Source organism: Cetorhinus maximus, chromosome 2 (genome assembly GCF_964194155.1).
Source record: "Cetorhinus maximus chromosome 2, sCetMax3.hap1.1, whole genome shotgun sequence".
Taxonomy (NCBI): domain Eukaryota; kingdom Metazoa; phylum Chordata; class Chondrichthyes; order Lamniformes; family Cetorhinidae; genus Cetorhinus; species Cetorhinus maximus.
Genome location: NC_135880.1, coordinates 33177372 through 33202643, shown reverse-complemented (window position 1 = coordinate 33202643; position 25272 = coordinate 33177372). Strand labels below are relative to the sequence as shown.

Below are 25272 nucleotides of genomic sequence, written 5' to 3'. Positions count from 1 at the left end.
CCTTCACCATATGAACTGCAGTAGTTCAAGGCAGCGTTCCTTGCTACCTAGTCAATAAATGTTGGCCTTGCCAGCAATGCCCACATCAGGTAAATGAATAAGAAGTGTAATTAGAACATTTTAACCTTTAATAGCATGTTAAATCATGCAATATACTTGTGCAATTTTAAAATTGGGAAGTTATTGCTGAGGCTGCTTCCACCATGCTTGGTGAAACAAAGGTTAATATTGACTCTTGAAACATTTAAAATACAGAGATTGAGCCAAAGTTAGATCTCAAATTCTTTCACAACAATGATCAGTAGCTTGGCATAAGTCAATCAAATGTTGCAAAAGACAAAAGCCAAAATCATATCAAAATTGTCATAATCATGTTGCCCAGTCCCCAGAGAAAATGTACACAAGTATATCTATGGGGAACCTGACTGGCATTTTACTCTCAAATAGATTTTCCACAATTCAACTGTAGAACAGCTACCAATGGTAACATGCAAGAATCTGCTCCAGTTTGCTGTCAAGGAATTTGTGGGAGTCTCCATTGCTAATGGGAGACGACCTCACAGAGGATATTTAGTGGACTCTGGTTTCCAGTTTACAACAACCTGTATTTACACAGGTCCTCTAATTTTGAAACACGCTCCAAAGCATTTCACAGAGCTGCAATTAGACACAAATCTATATCAGGCCAAATGAGGAGACTAAAAGCTTGGTTATAAAGAATGGATCTGAAGAAAAGTCTTCAAAAATAGGAAGGTGGAGAGGCACAGGGGTTTAGTGAGTGAATGTCCAGACCTTAGAACCTCGACAGCTGAAGGTCTGGCCATCAATGGTGGAGCAAAAGGAGTAGGAGATGTACATTCAGCCAAGAAATTGCAGGAATGTAGAATCCTTGGAGGTTCAGAGGATTAGAGAACATATGTTCACATATAAGAAATGTGAGCAGGGAGTAAGCCATTCAGCCCCTTGGGTCTGCTCTGCCATTCAACAAGGTCATGACTGATCTGATCATGGCCTTAACACCACTTTCCTGCCTGCTTCCAGTAACCCTGGGCTCCCTTGTCGATCAAAAAAATCTGTCTAGCTCAGCCGTGAATATGTTCAATAAGCCAGCCTCACTGCTTACTGGGGTAGAGAATCCCCAACACTAACTACCTTCCGAGAGAAACTCTTCCTCATCTCAGTCTTAAATGGGAGAGCCCATATTGCGAAACTGTGCCCCCTTGTTCTAGATTTCCCCATGAGGGAAAACATCCTCTCAGCATCTACCCTGTCAAGCCCCTCAGAATCTTACATGTTTCAATAACGTGGTTACAGAGATAAGAGGGAGTCCACTAGTGGATTTGAACACAACTATGAGTTTGCAGTTAGTGAGTCAGGGCCTTGGACAGCTCAGTATTTCATGTGCTTTGCTGGAGGAAATTGTAGCTCATCCATGATGGGGTATTAGATAAACAGTCAAGGGCATAGTCAAACCGCAGAGCAAACAGTGCCAGGGATGGATGGGCACCATGCTGTACAGGCAGCTTTGCACTTTTGTTATCCAGCAAAATCTGACTCCAAACCAGAAAAATAGCAATTAGGATAGATGCGCAAATGGTCAAAGAGTTAAATTTGAGGATCACCATAAAGGAGAAATAATAGAGATTTTTAGAGAGGGGATTTCAGAGCTGAGGGCCTTGATTAAAAACAGGAATGCGCAAGAGCCTGGAATAGGAAGGAAGCAGAGATCTTGGAGAGTTGTAGGACCAGATAAAATTAAAGAGAACAGGGAAAGGCAAGGGTATATAAGGGCTTGAAAACAAGATTGAGAATTTTTAAAATTGAGGATGTGCCAGATCAGGAACAAGTATAGGGCAGAAAAGCACAGGGGTGATAGGTGAATAGGACTTGATTTGAAAGAGGATAGAGCTGCAGAGTCTTGGATGACCTTGAGTTTACGGAGGTTGCAAATTGGGAGGCTGGCCATGACGGCATTGAAATAGTCAAGTCTAGAGATAACAAAGGCTTGGTTGGGTGATGGTACAGAGGTGGAAGTATGCGGTCTTGGTGGTGGAAAGGATGTAAACTCAGAAGCTCAGTTCAGTGTCAAATAGGGCGCCAAGGTTGTGAACAGTGTGTTTCACGTAACAGGCAGTGGTTAGGGAGAGCAATGAAGTAGATGGCTAGGGAACTGAGTTTGTCAAGGGGGGCAAAAGACAATGTTTTCAGTCGTGTCAATATTTAATGAAAGGAACTTTCTGCTAAACCAATACTGGATATCAAGCATGCATTGCAACATATCAGTGGCAGTGAATGGGTCGAGTGGTGGCTGTTGTGACTCTACACATGGAACTTGACACATTTTTGCATGATGTCGTTAAGGGGCAGCAGTTAAATGAGAAATGAGGCCAAGGATAGATCCTTGGGGACTCCAGAGCTAAGTGTGGGAGCAGGGAACAGAAGTCATGGTAGATGATTTGCCAGCTATGTGTCGATAAATAGGAATGAAACAAGTGAGGGCAGTCCCACTCAGCTGGACAATGGAGGAGAGGTATTGGATAACATGGCCAGCTTTCTCAAAGGCTGCAGAAAAGTCAAGAAAGGATAGTTTACCACAATTACAGTCACACAGGGTGTCATTTGTGACTTTCATAAGGGCTGTCAGTGTTGTGGATGAGGTAGAAACCTGACCAAAGAAGGGAATTCAACCATGGAGTTGCAGGAAAGACATTCAACACATTCAAAGACCTTTGAGAGGTATGGGAAGTTGAAGATTTGGTTGTAGCTGATAAGGACAGAGGGGGTCAAAGGCAGGTCTGTCGAGGGGAAGGGGTGAGTAAAAGGGCTTGTGGAGAAGGAAACATTAACAAGATTAGGTAATATGGAAGCCAGGGAGAGCAGTTGGATGGTCAGAAATTTGGTGGGAGTTGGGTCAAAGGAGTAGGAGATGGATCTCATGGACAAGATAAGCTTGGAGAAGGCATAAGGGGATATAAGGAAAGGTCTAATTTGGCCTGATACGTACCCACTATTAGAGCCAGGGAACCTTGAGCAGTAGAGGAGAGGGGAAATTGAGAGAAGAGTAAAGGATGCCCATGGGTAGTGTTGCAAGGGAGAGGAAGAATAAAGGAGCCATCTCGAGTATTATGGAGAGAGTTTAGTTTGGACAGTGCTTAGAATATAAAATCTAGCTGGAAAATAATGAAGACTTCATCTATTTTAAATTATTCTGGAAAATATCCTGCCAATATCAATGGCTATTATTCATTAACATGCTGATCTAAAATATAATATGGCGGTTTTCTGCAGAAGCCAGAAAACTGCTAGAATGTTGACACGTTTAAGAAGCAGGTCACATCTATTTTTACTTGTAAATCCTACTGACCTTTCTTTCTCTGAAAACGTTCTGAAAATGCTGCTCTAATTTTCCAGGGGTGTAATTTAAAAATTGGGTGCACTGACTCACCTGGTTTTCAGACAGCCACATGGCTGTTAGTTCTTGCAGTTTTGTGAAGCCAAATGGCAGATTCTTTAACCTAAGGAAACATAATTAAGTTGCGTCACTTAACAGGAAAACAGTAATTTAATTCATAACATAAATTATAGATTGAATCAAGTGTTTTGAGATAACAGCATCCTGATACTTGCAAAGGCATCAATTTTTTGTGGGTGGTGCATAAGACTAAGCGGCTATTAAGTTACTTCAGAGACATAGTTCTGTCAAAATGGTCAGTAACAAAACACTCCAACAAAAATATGCAGAAGTGACAGATTACCCTAGCCAAAAATTACAAGGCACTTCGGGTTCTGAAATGGAACAACAGATGGAGCAGTGATACAATGTTTAGGAACTTAAAGCAATCACTCCCAAGGATGGCTTTGCATTGATCAGAAAAAGTAACGTGGCACAGTAACTAAACTTTGTTACATACATATAACAAGTCCTCTTTTGATAATCCAGACAATAGCCATTGTTTGGGGATGCAGAGGACTGGGTGAAACTTGAACTGATGTCCAAAATTTAACAAACCATCTGATGCTGTTCGCATGACTAGTGTTTTAACTTGCAGCTCTGCCAATTTTGTTCTGTAATAGTACAAGTAGTAAGTCAGTTCAGTCATGGCAGGGGTCTCACACAAGTACTCTGCTTTCCCCCAGCAAACAAATGATGGAAGTATTCAAGTGACCATCATCTGGTCAAACAGAGATTAATATTTTGCTGCTTTCTTACCAAACCATCAGTTATTCTGATCACACGCTGGAATAGTTGATTTTTCCAACTTTCGATTCACTCATGCACGCACCAAAAATCAGTAAGGTTTCAGTCTCTTACTTGGCCATCAGTAATGAATGTCAATGAAATATTGATGTGCTTTTTAAAAGCACTGGAGCAATAACTGTTCGTAGGAGAGGTGAGTTGGCTAAATAGCTAGTGTAGCTGGAAGATCTGAGCTGAGAGGAAGGATTGGATAGGCTGGGGTTGTTTCCCTTGGAGCAGCGAAGGTTACGATGGGATCTGATAGAGGTGTATAAGATTATGAGGGACATAAGTAAGGTGGATAGGAAGGCACTTTTCCATTAGTAGAGTGGTCAATACCAGGGGTCATAGATTTAAGATAAGAGGTAGAAGGCTAAAAGGGAAGTTGAGGAGATATTTTTTCACCCAGAGGGTGGTGGGAGTCTGGAACTCACTGCCTGAAAGGGTGATTGAGTCAGGAACTCTCCAACATTTAATAAATATCTAGATATTCACTTGAGTTGCCATAGCCTCCAGGGAATAGCCTCCACTGGAAAATGGGATTAGCATAGTCAGATCTTTGTTGACCGGTGCGGACATGATGGGGCTGAATGGCCTCCTTCTGTGCTGTAAACATCTATGAGAAATAAGGGTGTAGAAGGAAGTGAGGGACTGGCTTTATTCATCTATCATAATTAATAAATACTTTACTTTTTTTTATTCTTTCATGGGGTGTGGACGTCGCTGGCAAGGCCAGCAATGTTGCCCATCCCTATGTGCCCTTGAACTGAGTGGCTAACTAGGCCATTTCAGAGGCCAGCTAAGAGTCAACCACATTGCTGTGGACCTGGAGTCATATGTAATCCAAACCAGATAAGGATGGCAGATTTCCTTCCCTAAAGGACATTAGTGAACCAGATGGGTTTCAATGAAAGTTTCATGGGCACCAGAACTGACACTAGCTTTCAATTCCAGGTTTTATGAATTGAACTAAAATTACACCAACTGCTATGGCGGGATTTAAACCCACGTCCCCAGAGCATTCGCCTGGGTCTCAGGATTACTACTCCAGTGACATTACCACAATGCCACCATCTTCCCCTAAAATACAGTAAAGGATATAGAAATACAGTAGAAAGTTAATAAGCTGGTAAAGCAGAATGAAAAATAAGCAGTTTATTCTTGGCAGAGTCTCCTGAACCCAAGGACTGCTGGAGCACTGCTTTCCATCAACCATCGCCTAGATGATTCTGGGCATTGAATACTTTGCTAAAATAACTACTTTGCTATCACAAGCATACTTGATGCTTTCAAACAAATTTCACTCAAGAGCAAAGCTGTAGTCTTTCTCCCCCAATCACACATATGCACCCGGTCAACTTTGTGAAGGGGCAGAATTAGGCCCACTTCCTTCTGTTATAATTTGTGCCAACTAAAGTTAAATTTTAAAATGAATCCATGTGGCCTGAAGGGATGGGCTTGTGGGTCACAGAATTGTTACAGTGCAGAAGGCAGCCAATTGGCTCTCGTTCTCGATCCTTTTATGAGTAGAAACAGTTTCTGTAAGTATGGAGCAAAGGGATGCACAAAGAGGAGACTATGCCAGAGTGTGTAGTTGAGAATTTGGTTCAGGTGAGAATTCAGTGCAGAGGTACAAAGAGAGGAGAGGAACTTGAAGTGGGAGGGGGGTGGGATCCAGTTGTTGTGGTTCATGTGGGAACCAATCATATAGCAGAACATCATTGCTGGTTCTCCCTCAGAGAATTTGAGGAATTAGGGGCCAAATTAAAACAAAGGACATCGAAGGTAATAATCTCTGGATTGTTACCTGAGCTACAAACCATTTGGCATAGAGTCAAGCAGATTAGAGAATTAAACGTGCGGCTCAAAGGGTGGTGTGGGAAGAAGTGAATTTGAATCATGGGGCACTGGCATCAGTACTCAGGGAAGAATGAGCTATTCCATTAGGATGGGCTACACTTGAACTGGGCTGGGGTCAATCACATAACTAGGGCTCTGGACAGGGCTTTAAACTAATGGAAGCTGGAGGGGGCCGGGGGGGGGGGGGGGGGGGGGGGGGGTGTGTGTGTGTGGAGGAGTGGTGTTGGATGGAGGGAGATTTAGGAGCCCAAAGAGAAAGGTCAAGGCATTGGAACAGTACAGCAATGTGGGTAAAGACAAGCAGAGTGGGACAGGAAGGGCCAGAGCGTTCAGCAAAAAATTGTACATCAGCGATTGAGGTCATTGAAGGGGTTAGAAGTAAAGTAATGAAATTAAACGTTCTATATCTGAATGCACGAAGCATCTGAATAAGATAGATGAGCTAGTGATACGAATAGAAGTAAATGATTTAGATCTAATCACCATTATAGAGCCATAGTTACAAGGTGATCAAGGTTGGGAAATATCTCGGAAATACAAGCAGAATGGCAAAGGAGGAGGGGCAGCCCTGATAGCAAAGGATGACGTCAGGACATTAGTGAGAAAAGATATGGCCTCAGAAGGTCATGAAGTAGAATCAGTATGGGTAGAAATTAAGGAATAGCAAGAGTCAGAAAACACTGGTGGTGGTAGTTTATAGGCCACCTAACAATAGATATACCATTGGGCAGAGCATTAAACAAGAAATTATTGCCACCTGTAACAAAGGCAATGTAATAATTGTGGGGGACTTTAATCTTCATATAGAGTGTGCAATCAAATTGGCAAGAGTGGTCCAGAAGATGAATTTGTAGAATGCCTTTGTGACAGTTTCTTGGAGCAACACCTTATGGTACCTACTCAGAATAAAGCTATTTTAGATCTAGCGCTATGTAATGAAGCAGGGTTAATTAGTAATGCCACAGTAAAAGACCTACTGGGAAATAGTGATCATAATACCATTCAATTCCATGTTTAAGTTTGAAAGTGACATACTCCAATCACAAATAAGAAACAGAATTAAACAAAGCCAATTAGACGGGTGCGAGGGGAGAATTGGCTAAGGTTAGTTGGGTAAATAGACTGGAGGGTATGGAGGTAAATGAGGAAATGGCAGAGGTATTCAACAAACATTTGTGTCTGTCTTCACAGAAGACAGAAGTTGCATTCCAGAAATAGAGAGGAACCGAGGGACTAAAAAGAGTGAGAAAATTAAGGAAATTAATATCAGCAGACAAAAAGTAGGGAGAAACTTGAGAGTGAAATCTCACAAAGCTCTGGGACCTGATACCCTACACCCTAGGGCTCAACAAGAGAGAGCTGCAGAAGTAGTGGATGTGTTAGACAAGATTTCCCTAAATTCCTTAGTTTGGAAGTTGGCAAATGTAACATCCTTTATCAAGAAAGGAAGGTGTGAGAAAACAGTGAACTACAGGCCAATTAGCCTAACTTCAGTCATTGGAAAAATGCTGAAGTCTATTATTAAGGAAATCTTAACAATGCACTTAGAAAAGTAAAATATGATCAGAACAAGTCAACATGATTTTACTAAAAGGAAATCCTGTTTGACAAATTTATTAGAGTTTTTTGAGGATGCAAGTAGCAGGGCAGACAAAGGGGCACCAGTAAATGTAGTTTACCTGGATTTCCAAAAGGCATTTAATAAAGTGCCACACAAAAGGTTAGTAGGCAAGAAAGGGGCTCAAGGATTTGGGGGTACTATGTTAGCATGGATAGAGGATTGGTTAATGGATAGAACGCAGTGAGCAGGCATAATGGGGAGGCAGTGGCATAGTGGTATTGTCACTGGACCAGCATTCCAGAGACCCAGGGCAATACTCTGGGAACCCAGGTTCGAATCCCATCATGGCAGATGGTGAAATTTGAATTCAATAAAAATCTGGAATTAAAAGTCTGATGATGACGACCATGAAACCAATGCCGATTGCCTCAAAAAACCCATCTGGTTCGATAATGTCCTTTAGGGAAGAAGATCTGCCATCCTTACCTGGTCTGGCCATGATGTGACTCTTAAATGCCCTCTGAACATAAGAAATTATGGGTGGGCAGCACATCCCACAAAGAAAAAAAAAAGTTTTTTCAAGGCAGTGGATAGTGGAGAGGCGCAAGGATCAGAGCTGGGCCTCAGCTATTTTCAATCTATATTAATGACTTAGATGAAGAGACAGTGTAAAGTGCCTAGGTTTGCTGATGGCACCAAGCTTAGTAGGAATAAGTTGTGGAGAAGACACGGAAAGACTGCAAAGAGATATAGACAGGTCAAGTAAGCAGGCAACAAGATGGCAGATGGAGCATCATGTAAGGAAGTGTGAAGTTATTCACTTTGGTTGCAATTAGAAAAGCAGAACAATTTTTAAAAGGTATAAAACTTGCAAGTGCTGATGTTCAAAGAGACTTGGGCGTGCATGTAGAATGAACGAAGAAAGTTAGCAATCAGGTGCAACAAGCAATTAAAGCAGCAAATGGCAGATTGGCCTTTATTGCAAGGTGATTGGAGTACAAGAATAAAGAAGTCTTGCTACAATTGTACAGGGTTTTGGCAAGACCACATCTGGAACACTGGGTGCAGTTTTGGTTTCTATATTTAGGAAAGGATATATTTGGATTGGAGGCAGTAGAGCAAAGGCTCATTAGATTTCTCCCTGGGACGAGGGGGTTGTCCCATGACAAGAGGCTTAGTGAATTGGCTAATATTCTCTGGACTGCAGAAGAATGAGAGGCGATCTCATTGAAATCTACAAAATTCTGAAGGGGCTTGATTGACAGATTGTTTCCACTGGTCAGGGTGTTTAAAACATGGGGGCACAGTCTGAGGACTGTGGAGAAATTACTTCACTCAAAGGTTTATAAATCTTTTGAATTCTCTAACCTGGAGGGTTGTGGATGCTCCATTGTTGATCTTCCAAACCCTCATATTTTTACCTCTATCAAATCTACTCTCAGCCTTCTTTTCTCCAAGAAAACAGTCCTGACTTCTCCAATCTATCTTCATAACTGAAGTTCCTCATCCCTGGAACTATTCTCATGAATCTTTTATGCACTCTCTCTTGTACCTGCCCAGAACTGGATGCAATAGTCTAGCTGAGGCCAAACCAGTGCCCCATACAAGTTCAACATGACCTCCTTGCTCTTGTACTCTATGACCCTATTAATAAAGCCTACAATACTGTATGCTTTGTTAACTGATCTCTCAACTTGTCCTGCCAACTTCAATGACTTATACGCACATACACCCAGGTCCCTCTGCTCCTGCACCCACTTTAGAATTGTACCTTTATTCTATATTATATCTCCATGTTCTTCCTACCAAAATCACATTACACTTCTCTGCATTGAACTTCATCTGCCACCTGCCGACCAATTCCACCAACTTGTCTATGTCCTTTTGAAGTTCTACACTATCCTCCTCACAGTTCAAAATGCTTCCAAGTTTCGCATCATTGACAAATTTTGAAATTGTGTCCTGTACACAAAGGACCAAGTCATTAATATAGATTAGGAAATTCAAGGGCCCCAACACTGACTCCTGGGAAACTCCACTACAAACCTCCCCTCCAGCCCAAAAAGCATCCATTCACCACTACTGCTTCCTGTCACTCACCCAATTTTGTATCCATATTGCTACTGTTCCTTTTATTCCAGGAACTCTAACTTTGCTCGTAGGTCTGTCGGGTGGCACTGTATCAAATGTCTTTTGGAAGTCCATGTACACTGCATCAACTGCATTACCCTCATCAACTCTCTGTTACCTCTTCAAAAAATTCCAGAAAGTTAGTTAAACGCAATTTTCCCTCAACAGATCCATGCTGACTTTCCTTAATTAACTGACATTTGCCTATGTGACTATAAATTTTGTTCCAAATTATTATTTCTGAAGCAGTCCATGTCCAATATCCAGGCTTGGGCTGACAAGTGGCAAGTAACATTCATGCTACACAAGTGCCAGGCAATGACCATCGCCAACGAGAGAATCCAACCATCGCCCCATGATGTTCAATGGCATTACCATCACTGAAAACCCCACTATCAGCACCCTGGGGGTTACCATTGACCAGAAACTGAACTGGACTAGCCACATAAATACTGTGGCTACAAGAGCAAGTCAGAGGCTCGGATTCCTGCAATGAGGAACTCACGTCCTGACTCACCAAAGCCTGTCCACCATCTACAAGGCACAAGTCAGGAGTGTGCTGGACTACTCCCCACTTGCCTGGATGAGTGCAGCTCCCACAACACTCAAAAAGCTTGACACCATCCAGGACAAAGTAGCCCACTTGATTGGTATCACATCCACCAACATTCACTCCCTTCACCGCTAACACACAGTCGCAGCAGTGTGTACCATCTACAAGATGCACTGAAGGAACTCACCAAGGCTCCTTTCACAGCATTTTCCAAATCCGTTACTACTAACCATCTAGAAGGACAAAGGCAGCAGAAACATGGGAACACCACACCTGGAAGCTCCCCTCTAAGTCAGTCACCATCCTGACTTGGAAATATATCACTGTTCCTTCACTTCGCCAGGTCAAAATCCTGGAACTCCCTTCCTAACAACACTGTGGGTGTACCAACACCACATGGACTGCAGCGGTTCAAGAAAGCAGCTCATCACCACCTTCTCAAGGACAACTAGGGATGGGCAATAAATGCTGGCTCAGCCAGCGAAGCCCACATCCTGTGAATGAATTTTTAAAAAATTCCCACAACAGAGGTTAAACTGACTGGCCTGTAGTTGCTGGGCTTATCTTTACACCCTTTTTTGGATAAGAGTGCAACATTTGCAATTCTCCAGTCCTCTGGCACCACCCCTGCGTCTAAGGAGGACTCTGCAATTTCCACTCTCACATCCCTTAGTATCCTTGGACGCATCCTACTTGGTCCTGGTGCCTTATTAGCTTTTAAGTACTGGCAGTCTATTCAATACCTCCTCCTTATCAATTTTAGACCTTTCTAATGCCTGAATGATCTCTGCTTTCACCATAGCTGGGGTGGGCATCTTCTGCCTTACTAAAGACAGCTGCAAGGTATTCATTTAATACCTCATGTATGCCCTCTGCTTCCATGTGTAAATCCACTTTTTGGCTCCTATCCACCCTAATCCTCTTCTTTACCACCCATTTACTATTTATATGCCTATAAAAGACTTTGGCATTCACTTTTATTTTGACTGCCAGTCTCTTTTTAAGTTCCCTCCTTGCTTCTCTTATTTGCTTTTTCACCTTCCCTCTGGATCTTCCAATATTCAGCCTGGTTCTCAAATGTATTTTCTATCTGACATCTGTCATAAGCACATTTTTTCTTCTTTATCTTAGTTTCTCTCTCTTTGTTATCCAGGGGCCTCTGGATTTGTTTGCCCTACCTTTCCCTTTCAAGGGATAATACCTTGACTGTGACTGAACTACGCATGATTTGAAGGTAGTCCTTTGTTCAGCTACAGTTTTTCCTGCCGGCCTTTGACTCCAATTTATTTGGTCCATTCTTATCCCCATCGAAGTTGGTTTACCCCTGGTTAATTATTCTTACTCTGGATTGTTCTTTGTCATTCTCCACAGCCAGCCTAAGTCTTAGGATACAATGATCACTGTCCCCTAAATGTTCTTCCACTAACACTTGATCCACTTGTCTCACCTCATTCTCAAGAACTAGGTCCTCCTTTCTCATTGGACTGGAAACATATTCCTGTAGAAAAATTTCCTGAACACACTCTAGGAACTCTTGCCCCTCTCTGCCCTTTACAATACTAGCATCCCAGTCTATATTTAGATAATTAAAGTCCCCCGTTATAACTACCCTATAATTTTTGCACCTCTCTGTAATTCGTTCCTCTACATCCTTCACATTAGTTAGAGGCCTATAGACTACGCCGAACAATGTAATTGCACCTCTCTTGTTCCTTAGCTTTACACAAATAGATTCTGATCCTTGACCCCTTGGGTAAATTCCTCTTTCTCCAGCACTGCAATGCTCTCCTTAATCAATCCTGCCACCCTCCCCCTTTTCTTCCTTTCATATCTTTCCTGAACAAGTTCTATCCAGGAATATTTAACACCCAGTCCTGTCTTCTTTTGAGTCTGGTCTTTGTTATAACCACAATACTGTATTTCCATATAGCAATCTGTGCTTGTAAATCACCTATCTTATTTGCCACACTCCGTGCATTCACATGCATGCACAGTACCTGATTTATTACTTTCTTCTTTACTCTCACCACATCTATTAACTTAAATTCCTTTTTCTAGTGATATCTATCTTTCCCAGTACTTCGTGCACCTTGGTATTCCTTGTTGATATTCTCTCCTGGTTCCCAAACCCCTGCTAAATTACTTTAAATCCTCCACAATAGCGCAAGCAAAATGCCCTGCAAGGAACTCAACCCCAGCTCTATTTAGGAGCAACCCATCCGCCTTGTGCAGGTCCCATCTCCCCAGAACTGGTCTCAATATCCCAAGAATCTAATGCCCTTCCTCCTGCACCATCTTTCCAGCCATACATTAATTTGCTTTATCCTCCTATTTCTATACTCACTTGCACATGGTACCGTGAGTAATCTGTAAATTATTACTTTTGAAGTCCTACTTGCTTTTCTCCTACCTAGCTCCCTAAATTCTGACTACAGGACATCATCTCATTTTCTGCCTATGTCATGTGTACCAATGTGGACCATGACTGCTGGCTGTTCATCCTCCATGCTCCGGGTGCTCTTCAGCTGCTCAATGATATCGTTTACCAGGGAGACTACACACCATCTTGGATTCATGTATGCAGCTGCAAAAATGGCTATATATTCTCCTAACTATCATATCACCCATCACTATTGCTCTTTCAGTCTTCCTTGTACTGCCCCTGTACGGCTGAGCCATCTGTGGTGCCATGGACTTGGCTCTGGCTGCACTCCCCAGATGAACCATCACTCTCATCAGTGGTCAGAACTGAATACTGGTTGGAGTGGCAGGCACTCAGGGCACTCCTGCACTGCCTGCCTGTTCCTTTTTGACTGCCTGGTGGTCACCCATTCACTTACTCCCTGCATACTCTTAAGCTGAGGGGTGACATCTATAAACATGCTATCCATGAAGCTCTCAATCTCACAGATGCACTGCAGACGCCAGCTGCTGCTCAAGTTCCAAAACCCAGAGCTCAAGCTGCTGCAGCTAACGGCACGTCCTGCACGAATGGCTATCTAGGACACAAAGCATCCTGGAGTTCGCACATAGCACACAATGTTACGACTATTAATAAAGCTTTACTAATACTGATAAATGCTGCTAACGCTTAACATTACTAGTAGTAATAAACTCTACTTAAAAATAAAAGATAAGATTCAGATATTAATATAGCTGAGATAGTCTCTTTAAATCTCCTTTGTGTTCCTACCCTCTGCTGCTCCATGTAAAAATTCGCACAGCTCAACTTATCACACGCTTTGAAGCATCATACTTTCAAAACAAACATCATTTTTCCCCCATCAACAAGAGACGAGATATTTAAGTGACAAGCAAACAATTAACTTCCACGAGAATCTGAGGAGGTCAAAGTCCATGGGTCATGCAAAACATGTCCAGATTCTCATTTGTAATACGAATGGAAATATCTAAATATAACCTGCTCCAAAATTACTGCAACATCTCACTACTCTACACATTGTGGTACATTTATTCCATCATTCTATTTAAGCACATTTAAAAAAAAATCAAAGACAGGCTTAATTTGAACATGTCTACATTGAAATTTAAATTACACACCTGGAAGTATTAAAAATTGCAAAAGAATGAATCATATAATCTTTCCTAAAATTGTTTGAATTGCAGTCAAAAGTAGTTTGGAAATCATCTGCATTTCTGTCAAGAATCGCTTAATTCAGAACACTGACCGGTTGTCACTGAGATTAATGACTTTCAGTTTCTGCATTTCTCCCATTTCTTCAGGCAAGTACTCCAATTTGTTGGAATGAAGGAACAGGACAGTCACATTCTTCCAGTTACCAATCTGAGGCAAATCAAATCATTACAACTTGAGACATTTATTTACATTAGAACAGCATAAGTTAAAGCACTGGTGTTTAACCAACACAAAGACACAGGCTGGAATTAAATTACAAGACAGTAATTTGGTGTTTTAGATGAATTCATAAATTGCAGAGGAATTTTTGTTTTAACTATTATGTAGCAGAGCATCAGAGACAGCATGAAGGTTAAATGATAAGGAGGGCCATTTTGCAGGCTCTGCAGCCACACAGCAAACATGTAATTGGTATTTCAAAGACACAGCTCCTTTCAGCACAATATAAACAGCTCAGAAAGGTACAGAGCTGAAATGGTGGAATTAATTCTGTACCACTGGATGAATTCCAATACATCACAAAGTTTTGCCTTTATTTAATCACCGTGCAGTTAAACCTCAGCTAACTCCAAGAAATTCACTATGTCATGTGATCTCAAACTAATCTGCTTAGATGGGATTTCCATCCTGGAAAGAGGACAAGAAGCTCAAATTTCCTACAAGGTATGACGACCCCCTTCACCTTCATAGCTCTCTCTAAACTCAGAACAAAATTAAATATCAATATTTTTGTATCTCCAATGTGTGGTTTTAGCAGATAATTCAGTGAAAATGTTTTTACTAATCAGCAGGACAGTAACCTACACCTATGAAATCCTGCATTCAAAAATTTTCCTCAATGAACAGTATCCATAGAAGTTTTACATTCTTATGTGGAAATATTGCAACTCTGTTGTAACTACTGAAATAACTTTTTCATATAGACTATACAGAATATGTAAAATGGTACAGTGGAAGCAGAGGACATTTTACATTTTAGGACAGGCTTGGATAAATTTTTGGCAGGCAGGTCCATTAAGGATATGACATATGAAGTGGGGTATTAAGTCTGACTTTGCAGCCAGCCTCGCAGATTCTTTGCTTCTTTTGTAGAAGATCTATTTTACTCTTGGAATCTGATGTATTAACATAAAAGTTTACAAATTCCATCTGTGTGGTTCCAATCTAAAGCAAATAGTGAGGTATGTTTTTATAATGCTAAACACTTAAATTTAGCACAAAACTTAATACTTTAGTAGAGATAAACAGGGCATCTATTTGTTCACAGACTTTAAAAGTTGCCTTGGGTGCTTTTCTACATTAAAGATGCTATATAACTACACCCTGTTGTCAAGAAACCCAGGATGACAGATTCAAACCCATAGCAAATTACATAATTAAGGTTGAGAACAGCAAAAGGCAAGGTGTCTGGAGCTCAAACCTGGGATTTTGAATGTGTGGAATGATATGAAGGCAAAGCAGCTCAGTACTGGATGCTGAGAAAGAACACAGAGGAGCAGCAATGATGTTAAATATGTAGCAGTTCACACTCATACACTAACCAAAGATGCAGAGTGGGCACAAGGCGACAGTAGGGACAACCTGACCAAGATATATCCTCAATTTAAATTTTATGTGGCTGTAAAAATGTTAGTTCTGGAGACACAGACAACATTATTGACGTTGGGTGGCATAAGACCAGAAGACATAGGAGCAGGAAGCCATTCGGCCCATCGAGTCTGCTCTGCCATTCAATGAGATTATGGATGATCTGATAATCCTCAACTCCACTTTCCTGCCTTTTCCCCAAAACCCTTGATTCCATTACTGATTAAAAATCTGTCTATCTCAGACTTGAATATACTTGATTACCCAGCCTCTACAGCCCTCTGCGGCAAAGGATTCCACAGATTCATTACCCTCAGAGAAGAAATTCCTCCTCATCTCTGTATTAAATGGGTGCCCCCTTACTATAAGAGTATGCCCTCTGGTCCTAGACTCTCCCACAAGGGGATAAACCTTCTCAGCACCTACCCTGTCAAGCCCCCTAAGAATCTTATATGTTTCAATAAGGTCGCATCTCATTCTTCTAAACTCCAATGAGTACAGGCCCAACCTACTCAACCTCTCCTCATAATCCATCCATACCTGGGATCAGCCTGGTGAACCTTCTGGGCTGCCTCCAATGGCAGTATATCATAAACAACTTTCTTATTAAATCTAGTGTAATTAGCCCTTTCAGTACAATATGTTGCAAAGTAAACTAAGAAGTTGTTAACCACAGACGTTCACAATGTGTTTGGAACATAGAAAATGGAGTAGGCCAGTCAGCCACTTAATCCTATTCTACTATTGAATTGGATCATAATTGATCTCTACCTTAATTCCATTTTCCAGTTATAAAACTTCACTCCATTTCCATTTAACCAATAATTAGGAATCCAATATTGTCAAAGTAGGCTATTTAAACATATAGGATATAGTCAGGCATAGGATCTAGCAAGCACTTAAAAAATCAGTATTTATTATATAAAAAAGTTTGAATTGCTGAATCCAAGATAATTACTTTGTAATAAAACATCTGAGCTATGAATGCAGACTACAGCATTTTAAATAAATACTTGCAGTAATGTAGCATTTCATCATGCTGAGATGTCTCAAAGAATTACCAAAGTCAAATTTTAATTTCTGTTTAAGTAACAGATTTTCAACAAATTTATGAATGTACAGGAAAAGATTGAGTGCAGATGTCAATAAAATGACAGGAATTTTCAAGTTTTGTTTATAAAGCAAGAGTTAAAGTTGATAATTTAAAGTTACCTCTGAAGGAAGTTCTGTTATGAAGTTATGATCTGCTGCAAATGTTCTTTGATTTTGTAATTGCCCAATTGTAGAAGGTAGAGCTTCAATTTCATTAAAACTGCAATCAAATTCTTCTAAACATGAAAGCCTACAGAAACACAGATACATAATTCATTGCACATAACTAAGAATGTATTGTTTACACACTTCTCTCAAAAACATTCCATATAGGCTAAACCATGGAAAAGATGTGTTACTGACAAATGATTCCTTTGACAAGGACTCCTACGACAAGCAAATAGGGTGCAAAATCATCTCTTACCTAAACAAGGACGTCTGTTTAAAATAATCTACCTGTGCCACAGATTAATTTTCTACCAATTTGAAATACCTACCCTCCTACTGAATCTGGCAAATTTATTAGTTGGTTTTCATCCACCTTGAGAGCAGTTAGCTTCTTAAGAGAACCTGAAAATAATAGTGATGAATCATTAATCAAGAAATTAAGAGGTGCACAATAGACCCCAGAAGAATTTCAGTTCAAAACTGTACAATATTTCAATATGTTCAAATTCTAGCGACAGCACCATAAGGAGAAAGACAAGGGATATGAAAATACCATGTGGTTCATCCATATTCAATTTACGGTTTGCTAATGGCCAGATTTTGCAGTAGTAGTGACAATGAGGCTGTCATGGCTGACTGTCCTTATGAAATAAATAGCACAGCAATTTACTCATCCACACATGGGGAGTTAAATGTGGAAATCGGGAAGTTGTTATTCGATATGCCATGCTCTTCTCCAAACTACACTAATATCCCGCCAATAGATTCAGCTTTAGACACTTGAGGGGCATTCCTTATCTACTAAACATGCTGGAAAAACATTCGGGCTTGACCATTCAAGTATAAATGAATTTTTTTTGACAGGGTGACAAGGCTTAATTACTTCTAAACCTCTCTGGCACTGAAAAAAACAATTTTTATAATTGGGCAGTCTCATTCCTTCAGATTTATTTTGTTTTAATTCCCAGAAATAATGTATAACGAAGAGACTTTTAAAAAACATTTTCTTATCTCTCTTTTAATTTTACTTGCTGAAAATGAATTTACATTGAATATTCTAACTCATACTTCCTGGTTTAGACTGGCTCACAGTAAGGATTCCTCAATCTGATTGGTTGAAGAGACATGCTGTTGCTTTCCCTGCTCACACATGGCCAGATCCCCTGCAGAAGGCACTGCTTTACAATAGCTCTCTAATTATCCTAAATTGCCTCACAAATGCTCACTAAAAGTCTGTGCACAGCTGAAAGCACAATGAATGGTGAGTGTTGTTCATTCGCTTCTGATAAAGTCCAGGTCATTATGCTTATCCAAGCTCTATGAAAACTAACTTTTTGATAGATTTCTTTCATACTTGTCTCCTGTCCCACAGGCTGAAATTAAGCTACTACTCTTTCCTCACAACCCATTAGCCAGGCTCACTTTAATCTTCATCCTTTTACTTTTTTCTGATTTTGTAATTCCTTATTATAAAAGGTACAAAGACCAGAATTGGCTGCAGCGCATCATGTGGCCTTATGAGTTAATCACGGGTTAATATTACATCTTTAGTTGGTAGTTTCCTGTTCTGGATATATATGCCAAGATTTTAACTGCCACAAAGTCTGGCAAAGTTTACAGCGATCTGCACAGCAATCATTTTTTGGTCTTCAAGTACTCAACAGAAAAGGCTTAAATTCACGCATAAATCCACCAATTTAGTTTTACTGTGCAGCCCTTAAGGACTTGAGTTGGGTGAAAAACAGTTAAGATAAATTATAGCATTCAAAGTTGAAGAGCTCAGTGAAGTAAAAAAAACCCGTCATCCTCTTCTCCTCTCCAACCCCCAATACTGTAGCTTTTATTATTTCAAGATGTGACCACTGCAGAAAAACATATTGGTTACTATGGAGCTGCACTGGGATTTCCTGGCTTTATAGCTCAAGAGGGGAGGCAGTCTAGAATGAATGTAAACATGGATTAAGAGATAACGAAAAAGTCTCAATTGAACCTAGTTTCATCTTATTAACCATTTTAATTTTTTTCTCATTTTCTGCCAGCTATAGGTTCTTTGCTTTGTGATACTATAACTGACACTATTTATATTTTTCGATTTGCACCTTCAAAGAGCTGTAGGGGTAATACCAGGTTGCGTGATTTACTCTCAGATAAAAGGAACTTGGGTGCGTTTTCCTCATGAGCTGGATTTCGCTTTCGCATTTGGTTTTCTCAACAAGTTTATTCCCTCCTCTCAAGATTTTGGCTTTTTTTTTTCTCCAGAACAGCCTATTGGATGAAGTGGTATGTGTCCAGAAGACAATAAATATGGGTTAAAATTGTGAAGGAGTTATTACTCTTAGGCATTAAGGGAAAAAAAATCAAAATAAACATTAGCCGGAGTGATAAACTAGCAACAGAAAGGAAACTTGGGCACGAAGGTTTACATAAAAATGTACCCTGCAATAGGTTTTATAAATATGGGAGTTGTTACAGCGAGTTTTCATGTTTTACCATAACGCATCAGCAGATACCATTAGTTGAATCGAAAGAGTTTTGCAATGATGGCCTTGTTCCAATTTATTCAATTAGTTTTGCTAAAAAATAAACTATTGTCTTGGGCATCAAAGAGAATTCTCTGGCATTTACATTCTAAAAGAAATTTGCGGGATGTTAAACAGCTGACGTATTTAATTTATAAAACTTTACCTAAATTTTAAAATTAAGAGTTTAATTTAATATTTGCAACTCAAATTGTTCTCATTCCTCATACTATTGTTTCAAACATACCCTAGTGGATCACAAATTTAAATGCCAATAAAACTAAGTCAGACACTGGAAATATTCCAGTTAAATTTATACCAAAGTACAATTAAGTATTGCTAATACTATACTTTTAGATATAGAACACTTCTTTATTCAAATATTCATGCATACATTATTCACTTAAAAGTAACAAACCAATGGATTCAGGTAGCTGTTGGAGCACATTGCTAGACAGCAACAAGTCCTGGAGGTTCTCACAACCTGATATGGCATCGTCAACCATTTCCACGTTGTTTTTGGAAACATCCAAGTAGGTCAACTGCTTTAATTTGCCAATAAACTGTAAGGAGAAAAATAAATAAAATTGAAATTTAACATTCAGTCACATCTATACCACTGAGCGGTCATACCAACTAAGAGCTCCTTTGATGGTTCAACTGCTACGGTTGATTAGCTGAGACAAACACAGTAGGAAAGCCCCAGGTTCAAACACCAATTGGTATTAATCAAGCTGAGTGCAAACTAGGACTATGGTATAGTACTAAAACTGACCTCGATGTCTTTGGTTAGGGAAGGGAGTTAAAAAAGAACAGACCTTGCTGAAACTACGCATGAGCATCAGATATGATCATGGTCAGCTATAGCTATCTCCAGTTTGAATAACTCACTAACACTCACCATCCAGGCTCACACATGAGCAATGAGTTCTTGCAGATGTAGTGGAGGGCAACAGGTGCCCATGGAACAATACCATAGCAAGGAGCCAACACCTTTAAGAAAGGAGTGCAGAAAGTGGACAGAAGAAACAGAGCAGAACAACAACCAAAACTCTAAATTTACCAAAGACCTGACATTCCTGTTGGAGTTTTGATGCTCAAGACTTTGCGCATCATTTCTTCAGCCCCACCACAATTCAGTATTAATCAGGAGCACGGCTTAAAATTAGAGCCCAAATTCAGCTGCTATTGAGTACAGTGGGTTTCACCTCAAGTGTCATATCAGTTCCCACCAGGGTCAGGTAAAACACACATTTGAAGTTCAACTTCTACTGAATCAGTAAATTGATAGGATGTCCCTTTAGGAACAATAGTTATTCTTTGGGAGAAGAAAAATTCGAGCATGGCAGGTGAAAAGAATGGTTTCCAGTATAGGCTTCTTTGGTAGAATAATGATCCAGGTATAATGAAATAGTTCAGCAAACCTGTTATATACTAGAATTCTCTACCCATTTGTGGTTATTAGAAGCCAAATAATTATAAAACTCTCCTGTTACCTACTACTAAGATAAAATTTCCCAATGTTACTTTCTTTTTAACATGCAAAGATACATAATCTAGAAAAATTAACTCCTTAGTGCTGCTCACATAAGGAGCACTTTCCTTCAAAAAACCTCTAACGAGATGATCAAATATATATAGATCATGATTAACTACTCATGCGATTTAAACTACAGAGAGTGTTGACGCTAAAAGCATATGCATAAATGAGCAGAGATTGCTAAATAACCTCTAGGGATTGGAAAGATGTGCAGAATTTGGTTTGGAATCATTACAATATCAACACACTTGATATATGAAACACAATCTTGCTACAGTGTCTTTGATGCTCTTATGAAACCAGCAAGTTGAAAAGATACAACTAACAAAAAGAGGACAATGCAAATACCTTTCCAGAAGCTTGATTTTCTGCAAATGTCAATGTTTCTTCTTTAGGGATGGGATGGAGTCACACTTGTTTCCTTAGATTTTAGGCTCTCTAGCCCTGGCCCCTCACACCCTCCCAACTACTCACCATGCTACCTCCATGCCAACTCATGCCCCCACCCACCACCCTTTGCCCTTACACCTTCCATGCAATTTACCCAGTATCTACCATGGGCAGACCTAAGGAGCCATTTTGAGATTAAATAAAATAAAGGCCTAAATATCTTTGACAGCCTTCAGTATATATTTTTAAAAATATATTTGTGATACTCCCATTCGTGAAAGCCTATTCAAAACTCTTAAATTCCCTCAAGTACTTAACCCCTTAAAAAAAAACAAACAGACTTTTATTCATAACTCCAAAGAGACAGCTAATCCTTTAATAACCTTTGAGCTGTCAATCAATCTGTGAATTTAGAACCCCACACTGAAATGAGATCATTAAGTTTGTGGAAAGCAGCCAAGTATTTTTTCAACACCTGGCATAGGGGCCTATTTTGTTAATTTTTAAAGGGCTGGGGATTTAAAAAGCACCACAGCTTGACAGTTCTACAGCCATTATCCACCCTCCATGAGTACTTATGTCTATTCTTTAAAAATTCATTACTCCCATACTGCAGGTTAAGGCCCTTGCCATAGCAAAACTACAGTCTACTTGAGCTCAGCACTGAGTTCAAATGGCTTTTCAGAGTTTGGGATTCCCTCATGTGTGAGTAACTCCCCACCCCCTTTCTCCTACTGATGAAAATGGGATGTGTCAGAAATGGGGTGGTACTTCCAAATCCATGTCCTACTTGCCATTTTTAAAGTTCTATGGAGTCTCCACAACTCTGCAAAAATCTGGCCCATAAAGTAGAATCATCGATCAACCATAGTTTTCCTGTTAATTACAGAATTATGACAGCACAGAAGGAGGCCATTTGGCCCATCGTGTCTGCACCGTCTCCCCAAATGAGCATTATGACCTAGTGCCATTGCTCTGCTTTCTCCCCAGGTGAATTTGAAAATAGAATTATATTGGCCTAAAATTGCTGAATAAAATAAGGTGGCCAGAACAATGATTTTATTTTCAAAACCCACCATGCACCACACCACATATTTATTTTTACTCATTGTCAACCTGAATTAGCAGTGTGTTTATGGGAACATTTGTCAGTATAGATCTAGTGCTTGTGGTCTAATCCAAGGTTTTAATGGGCTGCCAGTTTAGCTCCACCTAATTAAATTTATATGATGTTCACGTTATGATTATGGTTAAATTCCTACATTAGTGCAGCATCAATTAGCACACAGCACAACACATACCCCTGGGAGCATTGCAAGTCTATTGCCATCCATCCAAAACTCTTTCAGTCCCGTCAGTTGTTCTAATACTTCAGGCTAATAGGGAAACAGAACAAAAGACACATTTTTAAAAATACACGTACAAGAACACATACAAAAAGATATTTTTAAATAACACTTCAGTGGTTTATCTTTCTAAAACATTCGATCATAGATGGCAACTAAATCTGCCTACTTGGAAAGGACATCCCTGGTTGAAAAAAGGTTGGAAAATATGCAGCAGCAAGGCAGGTTAAGATGAATTATTTTACAACTAAAATGGAGCAGGCTACGTACATGAACAAATAAAAAAGGCAATTTAATTCGATTACTTTTAAACCAAAGGGACCTTTTTAAAAAAGAAATACAAATCTGCACATACGTCATGAGAAACCAGAGATTTTCAATGGAACAAAAAGGTAGTCACTGCATTTATCTTGGCCAAGAGTTTGGTTATAAAAGCACTGTGCTGCCAATCTTCTTAACTTTGTAAATCATGTTCACAAACTCTTTTCCAATACAGACCAGGCTCTTAACTTCTCATCTGCAAAAAATTCCAAAAGTCCATTTTTTTTTTGGTAGCCCATTCTACAATTCAAATAAATCATCCTGTTCAATGCTTCCTGTTCTTGGAGGCATTCCATAAACTATCAAAAACCATGGGCCAATTAATTGCTTTACAAATCACAGAGGTGCACTGGTTGAGTTTTTCTTGAACTACTTACCACTTCTGTGAACTCATTACTTCCCAAATCTAATCTCTCCAACTGGGTGAGTCTGCTCATGGTCCTACAAAGATCAAGGATCAACAAGTAAGATATTGGAAAACAAGGCAGTTGACATGAAACAGAGCATACAGATACGGCTTCCGGATATCTAGATCCTAAAGCTTTTTAAAAAAATTTCTATTCTGGGATAGTTAACTTTGTCAATATAAAAAAACTCAACAATGTTATTTCAAGTACAACTGCTTCAAAACTGACATGGTAGGTTAATGGGAAATTTGGTACATGGTTTTTTAAGTCTTGTAATTCTAAACAAAATGGAGCTGCTTTGATCAAATCAATCATCCAACGGAATGCTAGCAATCAAACAGTATCAATTGCTTTTAAAAAAATAATTTGAAAGTATGTCCACCTCAGATAACCGAACCATACTTATAGCTTCAACTCTCATTCATTTACAATGAGGTGATCAGGTTACTCTGACATTGCGAGTAGGTTGTAATTTGAAACAGACGGCAAGAGTCAAAGCTTTAAAGTGCCCAAAAGAATGCATTTTTTAAAAAAAAAGATTCACACAAGGACAGTAGGAATGTAAATCCTTCCACACACCATGGCAAAAAGTACTGATACTCCACTGTTCAGATGGTCATAGTGGTCAAATCTTGATCAATAGGTTGTTCACTAAAAAAAACATTTTCAAACGGTCTTCCAGTTTGGACAAAATACGTATGACAGGGAAATTCTGTAGGCAGCTACGTTAAAATTCAAAATGAGTCCTGGATTTGTGACAGCTGATTAGCTAAGTGCAATGGGCCAGAATTTACTGTCAAAATAATTGAGGGTAACGCTGCTCACCATTAACCATGTGCAAATTGGAAAGCAGCTTCAGGTGACGGTTGGGGGAGGTGCAGTGGTAATGTCACTGGACTGGTAATTCAGAGGCCCAGGCTAATGGTCTGGGGGCACGGGTTCAAAAGCCACCACGGAAGCTGGTGGAATTTAAAATTAAATAATAAAATCTGGAATTAAAAGCCAGTCTAATGGTGACCATGAAACCATTGTCGATTGTTGTAAGAGCCCATCTGGTTCATTAATGTCCTTCAGAGAAGAAAATCTGTTATCCTTACGTGGTCTGACCTATATGTGACTCCAGGCCTAGCAAGCCACTCAGTTGCATCAAATCACTATGAAGTCTAAAAGGAATGAAATGGACAGACCACCCGGCATCGGCCTCGGCACCAGTAATGACAGCAGCAAACCCAGCCCTGTCAGCCCTGCAAAGTCTGCCTTCCTAACATTTGGGGGCTTGAGCCAAAATTTGGAAAGCTGTCTCACAGATGAGTCAAGCAACAGTCTAACATAGTCATACTCACGAAATCATACCTGACAGACAATATCTCAGACACGACCAATACCATCATCATCCTGGGCATACTCTGTCCCACCGACAGGACAGATCCACCAGAGGTGGCAGCACAACGGTATACAATTTGGAGGAAGTTACCCTGGGAGTCCTTAACATTGAGTATGGACCCCATGAAGTCTCATGACATCAGGTCAAACATGGGCAAGGAAACTCCCTGCTGATTACCACATACCATCCCCCCTCAGCTGATGAATCAGTGCTCCTCCCTGTTGAGCGCCACTTAGAGGAAGCACTGAGGGTGGGAAGGGCACAGTATGTACCCTGGGAGGGGGAATTCAATGTCCATCACCAAGAGTGGCTCAATAGCACAACTAATGACCGAACTGGCCTAATTCTAAAGGATACAAGCTGCTGGAAAGGGTCTCTGGCAGGTGGTGACAGAACCAACAATAGGGGAAATCTACTTGACCTTGTCCTCACCAATCTACCCGTTGCAGATGCATCTGTCCATGTCAGTATTTGTAGGAGCGATTACTACACAGTCCTTACGGAGACAAAGTCCCTTCT

The 25272-nt window shown here is 40.2% G+C and overlaps 1 protein-coding gene across 5 annotated transcripts in view; it reads right to left on the bottom strand.

Moving 5' to 3' along the window:
• Nucleotides 1-25272, bottom strand: part of erbin (erbb2 interacting protein) — a 322194-nt gene that overhangs the window by 84919 nt on the left and 212003 nt on the right. For all 5 annotated transcript variants that reach the window (XM_078562777.1, XM_078562787.1, XM_078562807.1 and 2 more), the window contains exons 7-13: nt 23340-23403; nt 22597-22671; nt 19784-19928; nt 17176-17248; nt 16799-16928; nt 14031-14146; nt 3446-3515 (exon numbers count right to left, since the gene is read on the bottom strand). In XM_078562777.1, the coding sequence (XP_078418903.1) occupies nt 3446-3515; nt 14031-14146; nt 16799-16928; nt 17176-17248; nt 19784-19928; nt 22597-22671; nt 23340-23403 (673 nt within the window). The remainder of the gene's footprint in view (nt 1-3445; nt 3516-14030; nt 14147-16798; nt 16929-17175; nt 17249-19783; nt 19929-22596; nt 22672-23339; nt 23404-25272) is intronic.